This window comes from Cygnus atratus, chromosome 1, assembly GCF_013377495.2.
Source record: "Cygnus atratus isolate AKBS03 ecotype Queensland, Australia chromosome 1, CAtr_DNAZoo_HiC_assembly, whole genome shotgun sequence".
Classification (NCBI taxonomy): domain Eukaryota; kingdom Metazoa; phylum Chordata; class Aves; order Anseriformes; family Anatidae; genus Cygnus; species Cygnus atratus.
This window is the reverse complement of record NC_066362.1, coordinates 63,367,146-63,384,874: the sequence shown is the minus strand read 5'-3', so window position 1 is coordinate 63,384,874 and position 17,729 is coordinate 63,367,146. Positions and strand designations below refer to the sequence as shown.

General features: G+C 38.3%; 1 protein-coding gene across 7 annotated transcripts in view; it reads left to right on the top strand.

Annotated features, from left to right (window-relative positions):
* The window catches only part of BICD1 (BICD cargo adaptor 1), a 177,325-nt gene that overhangs the window by 149,546 nt on the left and 10,050 nt on the right, over positions 1-17,729 (top strand). The window contains exons 7-9 of one of the 7 annotated variants that reach the window (XM_035550843.2): positions 2,408-2,725; positions 3,682-3,872; positions 17,551-17,626. In XM_035550843.2, the coding sequence (XP_035406736.1) occupies positions 2,408-2,725; positions 3,682-3,872; positions 17,551-17,626 (585 nt within the window). Of the gene's footprint in view, positions 1-2,407; positions 2,726-3,681; positions 3,873-17,550; positions 17,627-17,729 lie in introns of those variants that run through there. The other 6 variants (XM_035550844.2, XM_035550840.2, XM_035550838.2 and 3 more) reach the window with 6 other exon arrangements.

Below are 17,729 nucleotides of genomic sequence, written 5' to 3'. Positions count from 1 at the left end.
GACTTCAGGAAGATCTGAGGCTGTTAATTCAGCAGTTTCTAAAGTTAATTATGGCCTTTATCTGACTGATTTAGGCTTAGCCTTTCTGAACACTATTTCTCAAAAAATATATGTGCTTGAGCAACAAAACACAGAGACAATGGTCCATGTGTTTGTGCAAAATAATAGGAAACTTCGAGTTGTGGTGGAGGTCAGATGACTGGAACCACCCAAACACTGCAGTGAACTGCCAAGAATGCTGGATTGCTATTGTGGGGAGACTTCTAGGAAGGGCATATAGTTAGTGAGAACAGTTGGAAAATGTTGTATTAATGAGATTGTTTTTGTTTTGAGTGTGAGGCCAGCTAACAGCATGTAGCATATCCGCATTTCTAAGGCTATCTTGTTATAGTTCATAGCAGGTAGTGAAAAGCATTTTTGTCTAAATCTTGTTTAGTAGTATCCACCCTCAGGAGGTTATGTTTCTTAACTGCTCAGTTATGCTCTTTTTACAAAGCAGATGTCTAGATACAAGAACATATTTTAAGGCCTGAGGAAAAAAAATAAAAAAATCTTCTTCTAAAAAGAAAATTGGCTTATGGGCATACTAAAGCAAGACAGTTCATTCCTTTAATGGCACAGTGCTACAGGTGTTGCTGCAGATGTTACTTTTTACTTTTAATTTTCAATACAAGCATATTTGAAAAGAAGTTTCTTCTAGACAAGAGGAGAGCAGGAGAGAAAAAGTGGGAGGTGGATACAGGATCCATCTGTTTACAAGAATAAGTCTTTAAAACCCTGTTAACTCAGACATTTTCTATTTCAAACGAATTCATTGAATTCATTTTAATTTCTAGAATGCTGGCTTATTCTAATGTCTCTATCAAAGAAACTAGCTAAGACATCAGTAAACATCTCATAACTTGCAGTAGAAATAGGTGCAAGTTGACTTGAAGCCAACCAATATTTCAGAAATCTCTCTTCCTCAGGGCTTAAATACAGAGACTTATGCTTTTTAAGGTCCTGTAGAGAAAGATAATACTGAAACTGCAGCTGAAACTATGGCTGGCTGAGTCATTTTGCTTCCAGTTATAGTGCCTAAATTATTCAAAAGGAGAGTGCAATATATATATGTGTGTGTGTATGTGAGTAAGTGTGAATTTTTGAGTATGCTTTATTTCTGTTTCTGAAGGAGAAGGTTAAAATTACAAACAAGTTTCATCACTCAGTTTGTAATAATTCAAAATTTATTGCTTCACACATTTGGAGAAGGAAACCTAAAATTATTTTCTTTGCTTGTTTTCTGAGAATGGTACTGATAAAAGTAAATCATCATCCATTACACTATTGTAATTACGCAGCATATCTACTTAGATTTAAACAGATCACGTGTGGGGAGGAGATTTATTGAAATCTGTATTATCTAATGTGAAAAAATGTTAGATGTTGCCACAAATGTCTTATGGTTAGATAGTGCTGCTAGCCATGAATCATTTCACTGGTGGTATATATTTATCACTCTTGGTTGTTACTCGTTAGATGGTTCTATTTTTAATAAACCAAAACTATTTCACTTCAAAAATTGACTAAGAAATTCTGAAATGCCTTGCTCTTCACGTTAACTTAATTGAATCATTTTTAAAGAGCAAGACTAAATTGGATTTGATCTTAAATGCTAACAGACTCGTATCAGAAAGGTGGTTTTACTTCAAAATCTGTCTCAGAGATCTAAAGTTAATGAAAAAAGAATGAAAAGTTTTTCATGCAGATAAGAGAGGCTGAGGGTTAAAAAGGAGTAAGTGTTCATGACAATTGATATCTGAGCACACCTCCAGAAGGCTCAACAGCAAATGTTAAATAGTTTCCAAGTGTGGGGCTTCCTGAATATTACTGCATTAACCGATTAACAATGGCAAACAAATGAAGGTTTCTAATTTCACAAAATCTGATCTGTCAAGTGTACAAAATACTTAGTCTTTTCTCATCATTTTTGGGTAATATTTTGTTTATGTAGTAGATATTACTATGTATGGAAAATACTACTATCTAATAAGTAGACATCTGTATCTATGGTGAGTTACTAGCTGAACCAGCTCTCCAAGATGTTATTTATGGGTTAACCTGGGGATAATCCCAAGCCTATCCTCCATTTGCTAGTTATGTGCATTAGAAACATATTATAGTCATAGAATACTCTGATATTCTAGACATAGGTTATACTACTCAATAGGAAGTTTCAGCATTCAGATCCAAGTAGGTATTTGTGCAAAGTGGGAAGAGAAGTTTTCAGGCTATCTGCTTGCAGGATTAGGTTCAGCAAAAGCTTGGATGTAAATCTATGTCTGCAACTGAGGCCCGGTAATACGATCACTGGTAAAGTTGGTTCTTGGACCAGTTCCCCAGTTTTCTGCCTTGTTTGTTTTCCCAGGTGTGATGAATACGTCACGCAGCTGGATGAGATGCAAAGGCAGCTAGCAGCTGCAGAGGATGAGAAGAAGACACTAAACTCTCTGTTGCGCATGGCTATCCAACAAAAACTTGCCCTTACCCAGCGACTGGAGGATTTAGAATTCGACCATGAGCAGTCCCGACGCAGCAAAGGCAAGCTTGGAAAGAGCAAGATCGGCAGCCCTAAAGTAAGTGAGGAGGCATCAGCCACCGTGCCAACCATAGACACTTTCCTCCTGCATAGTCAGGGCCCACAGCAACCAAACTTACTGGTCAGCAGTGGCACTCAGAGGAAAAGGTATGCATGCAGTGATCTTTATAGTACAGTGCAGTGGCCAGACTTTCATTAAAGTCGTTCACTGAATTGTAAACATTATTATTTTTTTGTTTTGCACTCGGGGAGAAGGAGGTGGGGAAGATATGAAAATGAAATTCAAAGCCTGGCAACATGTCATTCTGATCCTCCTACTCACAATGTTATTTCCTCCTTCTTAATGCAAAGTTTTTGAACTATTATCTGTCAGTGTCTCAGTGCATCTTGTATGTCTTTAATATTAGTGTGAATGTATTTTCTTTAACAACTCTCCCTTAAGTTTTTCTTAAGGTTTTCCATAATGAGCATCTGAAATAAAAAAAGATTGTTCTCTATGAGCATTTCAATGCTTAAGACAAAAGAAGTTGCATCTCTTTGTTAAGCTCTAGTGCTCACTTGCTCTTCATCAGTGCAAAAAGAATATGGATGTGTTCACTCAGATCAATTTTTCTGCATAGGAGCAAGCAACCTTTTGAAGGGGGATGGCTGCAATTCATAAACTAATGCAAATATTTTGCTGTTCAAGCAGTGAGTTCTCATCTTGTCTTGTGACTGTCCTGTCAAAGCGCTATAGGTGTGGGGATCTCCATGGTTCTGAAGATGAAAAGGACTCTCTGTTAGAGAAGTCCTAGATAATCATTCCTTTTTCTTGTACGTTCTAGTCACAATGCAAAAAGCAGAGAACATTCAGGGAGCCTTGTACATATCGACTCCAGGATATTGAGATATAAGTCAACCTCATCTCCTCCTCCCCTAATACGGACCAGGATTTCCCGTGCAGGCAAGGTGCTCTGCTGTGGAAATGACATGGGGTGGCAACGCTAGTTGTTTTTTTACCTGTTAAGCAAATTAACATGATGTTGTCATTCGTGAGGCTTTGAAAGGTAATTAAAGTAAAACTCTTTTGTTTCCATATGTATTTTTCTTGGATCTCCTGCAAGACTATTCTCACCTTCCCTTTGTGATCAGAGCCATCCCAGGACTTCAGGGACCTACCTCCAGAAATTATTAAGAGCCCCCCCTCATCCCGCTTCCACAGAATCATATCTTCTGAGGGGCCCCCCTTCCATGAGTGAATTCATCCATGGGCACCGTCTCAGCAAGGAAAAAAGGTTAACCGTGGCCACACCAGGTAAACATTTTTTCCTTGGGTGCATGTGGTGCTGAGTGGTTAGCAGAGCAGTGCGTCCTCCCAATGCTGCAGATGCAATCTAATTTGGGCACCTTCTTGTGACCTGAAAAGCAAAATGTCTCCTCCTGTGTCACCTGCAGCAGGAGCTGACATTTTGCCAGCTGTGGCCCAAACTGGTTCCAGATGCAGTGGGGGAAGTCCTGCTGTGGAATAGGTGGGTGCAGTCCTGCTGGCATCCACAGAGGCTGCACCCCTGTGCCCAGGTGGTGCTTGGTCTGGTGGTTGTGTTGGTAGCCCCCACAGAAGACCCAAATTGAACGGGACAGAGGAGTTAGATGGGTGAGGACTGATGACGGAGTGGCTGGCGATATGCGCGAGCCTAAGCAGTGTCCCTCTCCTGCTGGCAGCAGAGGTATTTCTAAGGTGTAGTGTTAAACTCACGGGAGGTTTAGTTTATAGAAACTGAATCATGAAGTTTATCTTCACAGGAAGCTTTTGCTCTTCATTTTCTGCCAAGCTGTAGTATCTGCTTAGAACGATATGTAGAAAGGAAATGCGAACTGAATGTCATTTCAAAGGTTGTGACATCTCTCTGTTCCTGACAAAGTAACAGTTACTTTTCTTCTGTGCCCATGCTGAACTTCCAGCCTTCAACTGTGCACACCCTTGTCTGGTGATAATTTTCTTTCATTCATCTGTTTTGAAATTTCTTATACACAATAAGCCTACGTAGAAAATGTAAAAGCTGAAGCCCATAATGTGCTTTCTGCTAAAGTAACTATCTGTTCTGGAAAGCTGAGCAATACCATACAGTACATTATATCTCAGTGCCAGCAATATCACAGCCACCTTTGAAAAGTGCCGTGCAAGTAACAGAGGACAAGTGTAAAACTGCAGAGTCTAAACAAAACCTTCTCTTGTTGAAGTAAATAAACTGAAGGGCTGTTTCCTAGAGGGGGAAAAGGCAGAGTGAAAAAAGTAAAGACTTCAAAATTTATAAAATAAATGGTACTGAGCTTTCAACAACTCCTTTGTGTTCTGTTGGCAACACTCCAAAATATGCAGGCATACCCACCTGACTTCAGAAGAAGCTTGTGTGAGCAGTTATGTCAATATTTTTGTGATTTGCAGAAGGCAGCAGTGTGCTAAGAAAGGGAAGACCACGTGCTCATTTTCTACCCTATAGACAGGAATCCACTTCCTAAACACCGTCAGTGTCTCTTGTGTTCCTTCCTCTTCATCCTTCAACAGAATAAGAATGGTTTTACTTCTGATGGACACTTACCTCTCTTTAAAGAAGTGGATTTTGAATTTCCTGTATAACCAAACACTCCTCTTTGGAATTGCAAGGAAATGAAAGGAAGTAGACCCCAAAATGATAAATCTTCTATCTTAGAATTTACAAGACTTCTAATTGTAATTGTACTTTTAATTTACAATTTACAATAGACTGTGAGGCCAAGGAGAATCATTAAGAATCCTTAATTCAAGGACTTGATGATCTTTGTTTGAAGACCTGTGATCTCTATATTGTATTTTCATGTTGATGGTTGGAAGGAGTAATGATTTAAAAAGAAGAGTGCTCAACAGACGAGACAAATTTACTGTTTTGTGAAATTGTTAGTACTAACCATAAAATATGTGATTTTTTAATATGGAACTCTGGGTTCTGACTGTCTTCATGCACTATATATTTGTCACCATTTTCATAGACCAGCATCCAATACCTCACAGAGCATCACAGGTTCACAAACTGCAGATTGACACTGACACAGTCTCTTTCTGTCTGTCTGTCAAAGTCTGACTTTTTGTAATAACAGAGACCAAGGAATAAAGCAGCTTGAAAAAATAGAGTTGTCCAGAAAGTAATGTTTATCTGGAGTCTCACCTGCCACCATCTCTAAATATTCATAGTATAAAGGCTTGAGACAGTACTACTGATTTCTGTGAGCCTGACATGTTCAAACCAGTGATTTTTTTTTCAGCACATTTATTCTGTTATCAGCAGGGTTAATGTCAGAATAAGGTCGAGAATCAGCATTGGTCTTACCAATTTCTTGAAGATATATTATTGTTAACAGAACAAAGGAATAAGTATCTCATTATCTTTTTCCTGAAGGCAAGCAACTGTGAAGGATGCTATTTTGCTGCTTGCAGAGGGAATGTTTAAAGTGTCTGCCTCATATCAGAAAGAGATTCTTTTCCCAAATGATCTGTGCAGTAAAGCAAGTGAGCAAGCAGTGTAGCAACCCCTACCTGCTTCTTCATCACAGAGATTGCAGAAGAGCAACATCCAAACTCAAACACTACAGAGCAGAATACAGCTTGATTTGAGGCTATGTCCTCACAAGTGGAGGAGGAATGATTCAGGCCTAAATTAATTTTTATTTTTTCATTTTTTTAAAGTCATGAAAGGTTTCCTTTACATGAAGATTTCACCCACGTGATGTGTGGGCTTCCCTATTCCCCATTCTTCCATTAGCTCCCACTGCCATAGGGGCTGGGAGGCTGTAGCTGGGAATGCATTTGATGGAGACCAAGAGCCAGAAGAACTGAAGTTGGTAGAGAAACTGGGCAGGCTCCTCTGTCGTATGTTCCTCCTGCAGTAGGCAGGCCGTGCCGGTCTTCTTGCACTTTCTTCTGGACTTGGTGCTTAGAAGAGGCCGCCCCACCATGCTCTGCCCCCAGCTTTCACTGCTACTGGCTCCCTCTGCAGAAAACTGGGATTACTTTTTCTGCCTTTTTCAGAGGAAGACCCTGGCATGAAGACTCAGTAGTGACGACCAACTGAAGTAAAGACTTCTCAGGAAAGAGATGATCATTTCTTTCTTGGCTTCCACCTGACTGCCCTCAACTTTAAATCAGCACGTGTGTCCCACTGACATCAAGCTGTGGCAGTATGACTTCAGGAACTAATGGCTCCTAATCACTGGGGCTAAAAATATCGCTCAGTCCATTTCCAAAGTATCATGTTTTGTTTCCCCTAGGTAACAGCATGCATTTAGCTTTGCTGTGTGCTGCTTCTTCCCTTCTGTTATTAACATGTATTTTTACAGTTTAAAATCTTTATTCTTCGGATAGACAGATCCAGATTGCATTTGCTCAACACAAACTCCAGCCTTCTTTTGCATGTGGCTATGTTCATGATTACATGAAGAATTCAGGGTATATAGAAGGCCTAACACCGTTTTTGATGGTGTAAAAATGTATTAGAAATGACCTTTCAGTTGAAGTTGCATTCAGAATTCTTCCAAATTTTCATATACAGGGCCTGAAAACAAAGTTGCTAGATGCCTCCTACTATCCTACAGTCCCAAATATGAAATGTGCTTCTCTTGACTTCTTGAAGGAAAGAACAGGGCAGAAAAAAATCTGCTATAGGTGCCCTGATAGTGTTCTTTTTTCTGTCCATTATTTTAGCATGGACATTCTCAAAGTTGAATTTAAAGTTATCTAATTTTAGTTTAAAATAAGGATCCTTGTGTTGTTGATGCATCTGAAGATAAAGGTTTCCTGACAGGCTCATGAAACAAAGAGTTACTAATGCCTTCAGCATTCTCCCTTAAATAGGGGGGATTAAAGGGTCAATCACAATCAATCTGAGAGTCTCCCCTTCATTGAGGTGTTCCCCAGACAAACTGTGATAGATGCTTCTTTTCCATATTGTTTTCATTTGTAGTTACCACAGGGAAATTTCAGTATTTAAATCCTACGCAGAAAAACACTTCAAATAGTGTTAGTGTTAAAATCAGTTGATTTTGGAGAGTTGTTCTCTTTCTGAAAGCACATTAAACCTGAAAGTTTGCTTGATTTTCATGTGCCTTTCAAGGCTGATTTACAGAAAGGCATTTACTTCTCTTGAGAAGAGACAAATATGGAAGATACAGACAGCACAAGGAATATCATATAATAGCACAACTGCTCAAGCACTAAGATTGCCACACAATTAAGTACTTATATATACTCTTAATATGCAGTCATCAAAGATTAATTTCTGCTGTGGCTCTATGCTTACATGCAAATCAAATATAATTAATTTGAAACAACTAGTTTTTGTTGTTGTTGGTTTGCATTCTTACAAAAAAAAATCTAAATTTATGAAAATTCTAACTGGAAAGAAATTCCTATAGAGAGTTGCTAATAGAGTCTCCAAGAGTTAAGTTAGAGCAACTGTAGGTAGAAATTATTTCTTAAAGCATACAAAAAAAAATGAAAGAAACTCAATCACCCAAATATGAAAGTCCTAAGAAGTGTTCCAGTTAAGTCGGGACTCAAGGAGAACTGCTTGAGTTGTCTTTGTTAACCAGCGTTTTCACTTGTAGTGCTTTCACCTGAGAAGAATAGGTTGGAAACCTGGGAATGTATGGATGTGTTTGATATAGCACAAACAGTCTTAACACTGCAAGGATAGAGAGTCTGCTGTCGTAAGACTACAAGGACAGAGAGTCTGTTGAGTAGGGTGGTCATTACAGGGAGGAAAGGCTTTTGGTATGAGATATGAGGTGTTGGATAAACTCTTCAGACAGAAAGGTTGAGCAATACCCTCTGCTGCTATTCTCATTTCCTCACTCTGGACTTTGAGCTTTTTCAAGGTGCAATGTTTAGAAAATTATTTTTCAGAAATATTCTGTGGGATGTTACTCTCTGTGAAACCAAAAGCTTATGTTCCTTCTCGTGCATTTTTCTTAAAATAATGTTATGGAAGTTATCATATGGGACAAGATTCTTGGATTCTGTCCTGGCTTCTTCACATTGTTTAAGCAATGCAAAGATATGGAAAGCACATTCAATGGGAATATTATAAGTAGAAACTCCTGGTAGGAAATGAAGCTGGTTTTACCCTCCCCTTTTGGATGAAAGGATTGGGCAAATGGCTGAAGGAGATTCAGGTTGATGCTACCCTCCACAGTGGAGGCTCTCCACAGAGATGACCCATGCCCCTCACAGCATTGGAAAGGTAGGGAGAATATGTTTTTGATAGTGAATTTGTGTCTTCTTTCATTGTGTGGTGATTAAGTCATAAGTTCAAGATCTGTAGCTCTGCACATTATTTATTTGTTTAGGAATATTTTGCAAAAAATATTGTTCTAGCTTTGCTTTTGAATTTAATTACCAGAGTCACAAAGCTCTTTACAGATTTCTGAACCTTGCTACTGTAAGCACTACTTTAGTACCTAAACTTTGCTTTTTTATGCACTTCTTTCACTTTTGAAACAGCAGGGCTGTTAGAAATCTGAACACTGAGGAAAGCATAGCTTATTTTGAAAATTATTGTGGAAGAAGTTCTTTGAGGAACATTATCAGATGATACCTGAATTTTGTTTGGAGGGTGTCTTGTAGATCTTCATGTTTGCATAGGTCATCCCATGAACAGTTTTCCACATTTTTTCACTTCTGAGTGAGTTGTCTCTGAGCTTGTGTAATCAGGCAGGCTACTGGCAAATGCAAGGCTCCTATGGTATCGGTCTAGTGTGTCTCTGCTCTCCATGAAAAAACAGATATGATGTGATTTTAACAGGGTTTTTAAAAGTTAGGTTTATTTGTTTTGTTTGTTTTTAACTGAACATGATGCTCTTCAGAACAAAGATAATTCAGACATTATTATCTATATTCACTTTTTGTTCTGCATTCTTCTGTTTTCTGTGGGTTTTGTAAATATGCCATATCTGTGTATATAATTGTTCATTGTTTAATGAGTGTTATTAGTGCATATATACAGATATATGTATATACCTTCTTGCTCTTGGGGCCATGTCGTGCATCTGAATGCTCAATTAACTAAGCTTAATGGGCATTACATGTTTATGCTATTTCAAGCATGGTACATTGTCCTTGTGGAGGCCGTTTTGAATTCGAAGAACAGTATCCTGGCCAAGGACATTAGTTGGCTGTAACTGATGAAGAAATCAGCTGACTAAATGTACTTTTACCTCTTGGTGCCACTGTGAGTAGGACCTTATTGCTCTACGCTTTTGCTTTCTTATACTTAGCTTTCCAAATATCACAGATGAGACCAAAGCCATACATTTCATGCTGTTCAATATAATTTAGCTACTTCAATATAATTTAGCTATTATGGCATGAATTCACTGCAGTTCTATGAACGTTTAATTTTTATTTGTATTTTTCCTTGTGTAAAGAAAGCAGTTCCAAAATAAAACCTATTTTTAATAGAAACCCAAATCTGTTTGTTAAAAAGGCTAAAAAAAAAAAAGTTTAAAAAAAAAAAAGATTGCAGTGAACCCATGCTTTACTGTTGTTTATTTTCATTAAAAGGTTATTGACATTTTTATCTCTGTATCCAAGTTATGGTGTCATTGTTAGATGGAGTAGTAAATATTAACATCATTTGTTGAAGTTCTTTGATAAAAGTTTATTAGAGTTTTGGTTGTTTCTAACAAAATAGGTACACAGGTGACACGTATCTTTAAGGTGTGTTACCAGATATTGCTTTCTATGAAAATTTTGGGCTTTGGAATCCAGTGTTGTCAATTAACTAAAACAGCTCTTCAAGTCTCTTGAAAATGTTGGTAGCAAAAGTCATCTGTCTTTATCTTCTTTTATGACAAGGTTTAATGTGGTTTCATGACTTACTGATTTTTTACCATCAAATATACAGGAATATTCAATATTGTCCTTCTCATCTCGTAAAATAGGCAAAGCAGAAGTGAGTATCTGTTTAAATTAGACACGCTGATATTTTAGCTCTCTGATAGAGCAGTTCCTTAAGATGTTGTGATGTATGGAGTAAGCTCGCCAGCAATTCTTTAATCAAGACTAGTATCCCTAATTGTAAGTATTTCCCTGTCTGCATTTATAGGGCTATGAAAGCTTATAGTTGTACTTTATGTTTCTTCCAAAGCCTACTAAAGGTACTGTTCCCACTAACTTCAAGTTTTGGATCAGGCCCTTTACCTATAAAATAGTGCAAATACTTTTTGTTTGAATGTATTTGTGGCCATCTGAAATGTATGACACTTATGTTTCCGTGAAAGATGAGTGATCGACAACACAGAAGTATGATGATTTCTGTATTTTTACGACCTTCCTTTTCCTCTTTTGCAATGTTTAAAATGTGTGCATCTTTTAGTGAATAAGTATTTCATGACGCATCAGACCTTTCCAAATGTGTTTTTTATGAACTGTATATAAAAGAAAGGAACCTAATATATATATATATATATTTTTTTTAAGCTTCTATCCATCCCCATTTCTACTGTTTTACTAACCCATTATTTCGCTTCTTGACAGATTTAATGAGGAATTATTTAAAGCATTCATAGAAACCATTTGAGAAAATCACATAAATACATCATGATATAAAAAGTGTGAAAAAACCTACAGAGCTGACAAGAAGTCTGTTAATGTTCTTTGCCCAAACCTTGGAGAAAAAATGCATTTCACTAATTTTGTTAGTGACTAGAAAAAAAATTCGTTTTCATTTTCCCCCTCCCCTCTCCTTTAATTTTTAATAGTATTCTTAATATGAGCTACAGCAAAGGGCAAGGCTGGCACATAGCTTTGATAGCTCAACATATAGTTGCAGTCACATTATTGCTGAAGCACATGGACTGATAAGGAAATAGCTCTTGATGTTGGGGATAATTCAGGTCTAAAAATAAAGTAGAAGTCAAGTCATGCAAAATAAGGAAATGGGGGGGGGTGGAGAGGTATATTGTTACTGTTGTAGAGATGAAAGCCAAGAAACCTGACATGTTCTGGGGAGCCACCTATTAAGATATGTGTGCCCATGTGAATTTATCAGATAGCGTGCAAAGTTGTTAGTAAAGCTCCATGAGTTGCATTGTTGAAATCAGGTAAGGCAGATAGCACTTCTCTAGATGTTATAAGAAAATAGCAATTAAATACCCTACCTGTTCCAATAAGCTCAATCACCGAGAAGCAACTAACAGAAAGCTCTCAGTTACATTTACTCTGCCTGACCTCATCCAGAAGGTAAACAGGAGAGAAGAGGAGGGAGGAGCAGATGTCAGAAGCTTGGGAGTGTAGAAACAGTGGGACCTTCCTGGGCCACCTTTGGAAGAAAAAGAACAGGCAGAGGTGATAGGAGCTGAAGATTTTAGATGCATCCTACTCCTGGCATACTGCAGCTTGCTTCTGTGTGCAGGTATTGTTGATGCCTTCCGCTTTGTGTGCAAATCGGAGTTCAGCAGCAGGCTCACATCTCTTAAGGTTTATTCTTCAAATAGTTATTGGGAAGACTAAGAAATAAGTTGTGGAAGAATACTTTTGTTATTTTTGTTGTTAAAACGTCTCCAACCAGCAATAATCTAAGATGCCAAATTTCTCAATATTAAGCTTAAAATATGAGTTACCTGGATATTTGTAAGACTTGACATAAAAAATTCATTGTTTGTCAGCTTTACCATGATGTAGAGCCAAAACTGTTACTTGGTTGATATACTTGTCTATCTGCAATCAACAATCCATTTTTCAGTTTAATGGGAAAAGAGAGAAATCGGTGGGAAAACCCAGAGGATTTGGGTACTGACAAATGTCTATGTAAGTGCTAACTTGCCTCTGGTGAAATTTATCAGCTTTCCTGAGTGCTACTGATGCCAGAACAGGGCTGGCTGTCATGGAGCTGTGCAGCAGCTCTGTACCATGGCTCAACCCCCCCGCCCCGCACTGGTGGTTTTGCTCTGAGGTCAGGACGACCCGAGTCAACCCTGCTCTAAGAGGGCTAGGGTTCGTAAGGCTGGCCAGGCTCTGCATGGAGCCTGTGTGGTGGCTTCACTGTAGTCCTCTCCTTCTAGGAATGTCCTGCAGAAATGCAGAGCTGCACCCATTTTGTAGCTGACAGGGTTACCAGCTGGGGCTATGTACACGGCAAAACTGACTGTGTTATTTCCAGACCCAAAGTGACCCTGGAAGCAGGAGAAGGGAGACAGACTTCTGATCTTTGACCTGTACCATTGTTCATGTCTTTTTCCTACAGTGAACCACAGCTGTCCTCTCACCAGCTGTTCTTTGCGATAACCATTGCCACTTAAAGTTCCTCTTGGCCTTGAGGAAGGTCAAAGTTTTCTTGGCATCCATTAGAAACACAGAGATAAATGATAAGTGAAACCAGCAAGTCAAATAACAGCATAAACATTTTTTTTTTAACAAAGTACAAAAATTATATATATACACAAAACAAGGATTTTTTTTTTCCTCTGTACAGAAACAGTTTTGGGACTTGCCTCATCCTTTCAGATTACAATTTGAAAGCATTTCTACAAACCTCAACTCAGCAAGATGGACGTGTTTTAATAACCTCTACCCTGTTCTTCTTGACATATCACGTTTGTCATTTGAGTTTGGAAGTTCTCCTTGTTCCCTACCTTTGAGCAGAGATGATTGATTTATTGTCTCTAGGACTTGCAGTGTGGTGCAACATATTTCTGCCTCCGCATGACCAGAAGACTACTGGTTTGTTCTTTGCCCAATACTTTTGACTCATCTTATTAACTGTTCTTTCTTTCCTATTAATTTGACATCTGAGAGAAGAAAATAAGTAATTACCATATAAATAGGGACAGCTTCTGTTTTCAAGTAAATTGTCAATAACATCTTCATGGACATGTTATCAAATTCTTCAAACTTTATGTAGCAAGTTCAGTTAATATTGGGTAGCATGACACAAAGTGAAATTGCTATAGATGCTCTAAAACATTTTGCTAGGATGAAAGGACTTTCAGTCATCATGGAGTGGTCAATGGGATACTAAGAAAAGTTTGTTTTAAAAGACTGAAAAAAGCCTCTTTCTCACATTTTTCCGTAAGCATTTCTGGAGAGCTTTTCTTTTCATTAGGAACTGATTTCCCAATGTTTTCCATATCAGAAATACCAAATATGTAACACTAATTGTTTTTAAACAAACAAACAAAGGAAAAACACCACTTTGGTTTGTTGCTTGACTCGGTCTAATCCTTTCAGATAAAAGAAAATTTTCTCTAATGATTAACTGAACTAGGCACAATATATATCAGTTACTCATTCATAGCATCCCCAACACTTACCTTGGGATTTTTACTATTCTTGGTCTTACTGATCTCTATAGAGTGCTGTCAAATTTACTGAGTGTCAAAATGTACTGGAATGTTCCACTGCAGCCTGCTTGGTCTTGAACAGGTGGGACTAAAAATGCTTGCACATAGGATTTTCACTGGGGACATTGCTGATGTCAACAGCAGGCAAACCCACCTCTCAGACACTAATAATCCAGTTTAGCAGCCCTGTGTTGATTGGAGTCACCCAGTTCATAGACTGGAGGGCAGAGCACACCTTGTGACATGAGCAAAATGTGTTGTTTTGGTGGCTGAGCCAAAGGGAATCACAGGAAAATATTTTTTTCTGAGATTTGCTCTCAGCAAGTAATTTATAGTTGCACATTTAGTCCTCATATAAGCAGATGTAGCTTCACTAAGCTTGTTATTTTTAAATCTCTTACATCAAGAGCTGATTAGCCCAATTAGGACTGGGCCTTAGATTCCAAAGGAAAATCAGCAGTGACTAATGTGTGAGAGAAAATCTCTGAGCCCTTCACATTGTCATTCCTAGCAAATGGCTGAAATGTTAAGAACTGGAAAATCTGAACAGACCTAATCTACAGTAGGAATCAAGCCTCTGAAGATCCAAAAGATTCTACAGTGACCATTGTCTGATACTGCTGTAGGACTCAGTACTCCATGTCCTGCTTAATTCAGTGCAAATTGACATAGGACTTTTGTGCATGTAGAATAGCTCCTCTTTGCTGTTTATGACTGAAACTGTCACTGAATTGCATTTCTTTATTACAGGTTCATAGAATCTTAAAAGGGTTCTTAGGACATCAGCCAGCCCATACCCTGCCTCAGTAGTTCATTTCCTCACAGCAAGTAGAGAAGATAAGAGAAATAAAATAGTCTGTATTTAATAACTTTATCATTTTTTGGTGTTCTATTCTGAGGACACACCATATATAATCTATGTCTGTTCCCCAAGTATCTTTTGCACAAATGACAAACTGTCCTTTTGCTTGGTAGCTAGACTGGCACTCTCTCAGGTTTGAAAATTAGGGGAACAGGCCTCTAACAACGTAATTTATTATTATTACTATTTTATAACAAGCCCACATGCCTGTCTTTCCCTGTCTTTATGGTATGTGACATTGATCACAAAGCCAGTAAAGACATGTTTGAAACTTTTAACCTTCAATAGGGCATTTCAGAAATAAGCAATCCTTTACTTGATACAGACAGGAGCTCCACAGCAGAACAGAAAGACCAAATATCGTCTTCTCATTTTCACCTTTCAACACGCCATAACAAGAAGTCATTTTATGACTGTCATGGCATTAAAGAATTTGGGTTACAAATGCTCTGAAACATTTAAAAGGATTAAACATTCAAGGAATAAAGTTGGCTCTGGCACAGCTACCTGGACATAAGTAGATATGAGTCCCTTTGAATTTGAAATGCATAGATGTAATCCATATGCATTCTGCTTAAATCTTTCGTAGCGTAATCCTCAAAAACTTCACTCCTGGAGGGTGTAGGAGGGCAATTCAGCCATTTTAATTCATGCGGATCGCTAGGTTTCATACTGGTGTGACTGGGGGTGAGCCAGATTCTGTGAGTGCTGCTCGTGCCAAGTAGAGCTGCTGCCTCATGTGAAGTCTAGGGAGTTTGCTTATGTCAAACAGTTATTATCCAGGTTGCATAATGCTTGCAGGATCTGGCTCTCTATTTATGCACTCTGCCAAATCTAGCAGACGAAGAGGCTTCATAAAATGTTTGCAGGATGTCTGAGATATTAGTATAGGATCATAAATTAGGCATTTGCATTGTTCCTGGCAAAGCCTGTCAGAACAATACCTTCTACATTTGTGAAACCTGTCCACACCTTTTCATCACATAGCATTCTGCTGTCTTCCATTTCTCACTGACTACCTCCTTTAAGCTGTCAGAGACAACTTTGCTTTGGACTTCAGCAAATTAGTTTGTTTAGAATAAGACTAACTTTTTCTTTGACCATCATTTCCTTTCTACAGTTAGCCTGCTCTGTCTGTCAGGCACCACTTTTATCTGAACCTTGTGCTGAAGTGACAGACCCTTCTATTCATAGCTCAGGTATGTTGCAAACTCTTGTACTCCTCTGCTGTCAGGACCACAGTGACCATCCTGGCATATGAGAGAATGGCCTACTATCCTTTCTTGTTCCATTTCTGCTTCCTGACACAATGGTGCCAGCATATATAGCTATGCATATATATTTCTGAAGTAGATACCTGTGAGCTTGAAAATAGGTCCAAAATCCTCTCCTGCTAGCTGAAGCAAGAAGAAACTAGTGGTTTGGGTACGTTGCTTCCACCCACTGGAGGTCAGCATAGAATTTCATAGGAAGTAAGGAGAAGCTTTCTGGTCTTAAAAATGAAATGTCATGGTGCTGGATATGATGCTCATTGTTGCAGGGAAGCTGTGTTGCTCTGCATTGTACCTGTTATCATCTAAAGACTTGATATGAAATTACTGACAGGTTATTCCACTTGACTGAGACAAAAAATAGTTCTGAATTTCAGAAGCCACCCATATTTTAAAGGGAAAAGATTACTGATGTTGAGCTTTAAGTAGCAGCCATTTAAAAAAAATAAATCAATCAAATTCTTTCCTATCACATGAAATCTTGTCATCTCATTTTTAGGTAACTCCTTACCACCAAAGTTCTGGGTTGAGAATCAAGTTAAAGCAGCTAGAGTTAATGATAGATCTGCAAACCCTGCTGGAGACAAAAAGTGATCTCCAGTAGTTCTCCAGTTGGTCTGAATTTCACCCGTATTTTTAAATGTTCAAAAGGACCCTGATGAGTGCGCTTTCTGACAATCTGAGTCATGCAGGCTGTGGCCAGACTAATGTGGGGAAAACCAGCTTATCTTGAGATACGTAAATTTTGGTGGAAACTAGTGAGCTGCAAAGGAGGGTTATGTCTTGTTTGGCTACTTTTCTTAACTCCTCCAAATATTATGGAGTTTAAAGCTATTTTCATCCTTCAAAGGATTATTTGGTTGTGTTGTTATTTAATAAGAACTAGAGTACAGCTTTGCAAGTAATTTATGTGGAAAATGCTTTGACAGAAAATTGATAAAATAATCTAAATGTAATAGAGAAAACTTAATGTAACAATTCCCCTCTTCTTTTCTCTAAAAAAATAATAATTCTCACAAGCACTATTTAGAAGTTGTGAAGACTTTTTTGCAAACATTTTCTCCAATACCATAATGAGATGGCATCTCTTTTATGGATATAAGTTCTCTGGAGAAATTTTGAGTAGCTTTATTGACACTTTTTATATTAGACGTAAGCAAAACAGCTTCATCACCTACAGAAGAACAATGAGTACAAGGTTTAAACCCAGATTCTGAAGACAGCCTGTTAGGCTGTCTGTTTAAACAAAAATTTCTCGGTGTTAAGGGAGGGCAAACGAAAATGTCTTCTCTACTTCTTCTGAACGGAAAAAAAAAGGCGAGAAGTAATGTTACTACTATCAGGAAAAAGGTGTTTCTGTCAGATAAGGAACTGAGCAAACATTCCTCACTAAATCTTCCGCATCAGATGCGCAGCCTGTGTACTGCTGTTACTAACCCCTTGCTCTGTAATCTCTCTGTATATATGTCTAATTTATCAGTTTCTTGTAGATTGTCAGCAGCCTGCTGCCTCCATACCGCCACACGGCTCACAACTAGCCAGGGGGCCAGATTGCCAGACTGTCAGGTAAACTTAACAAACTCTTTTCTCTTTGCACATAGCTGCATGTATGTCTGCAACTCCCCTCGTCTTCCTTGAACAAAGCCTCTTTGCTATGATTCTTCTGTAA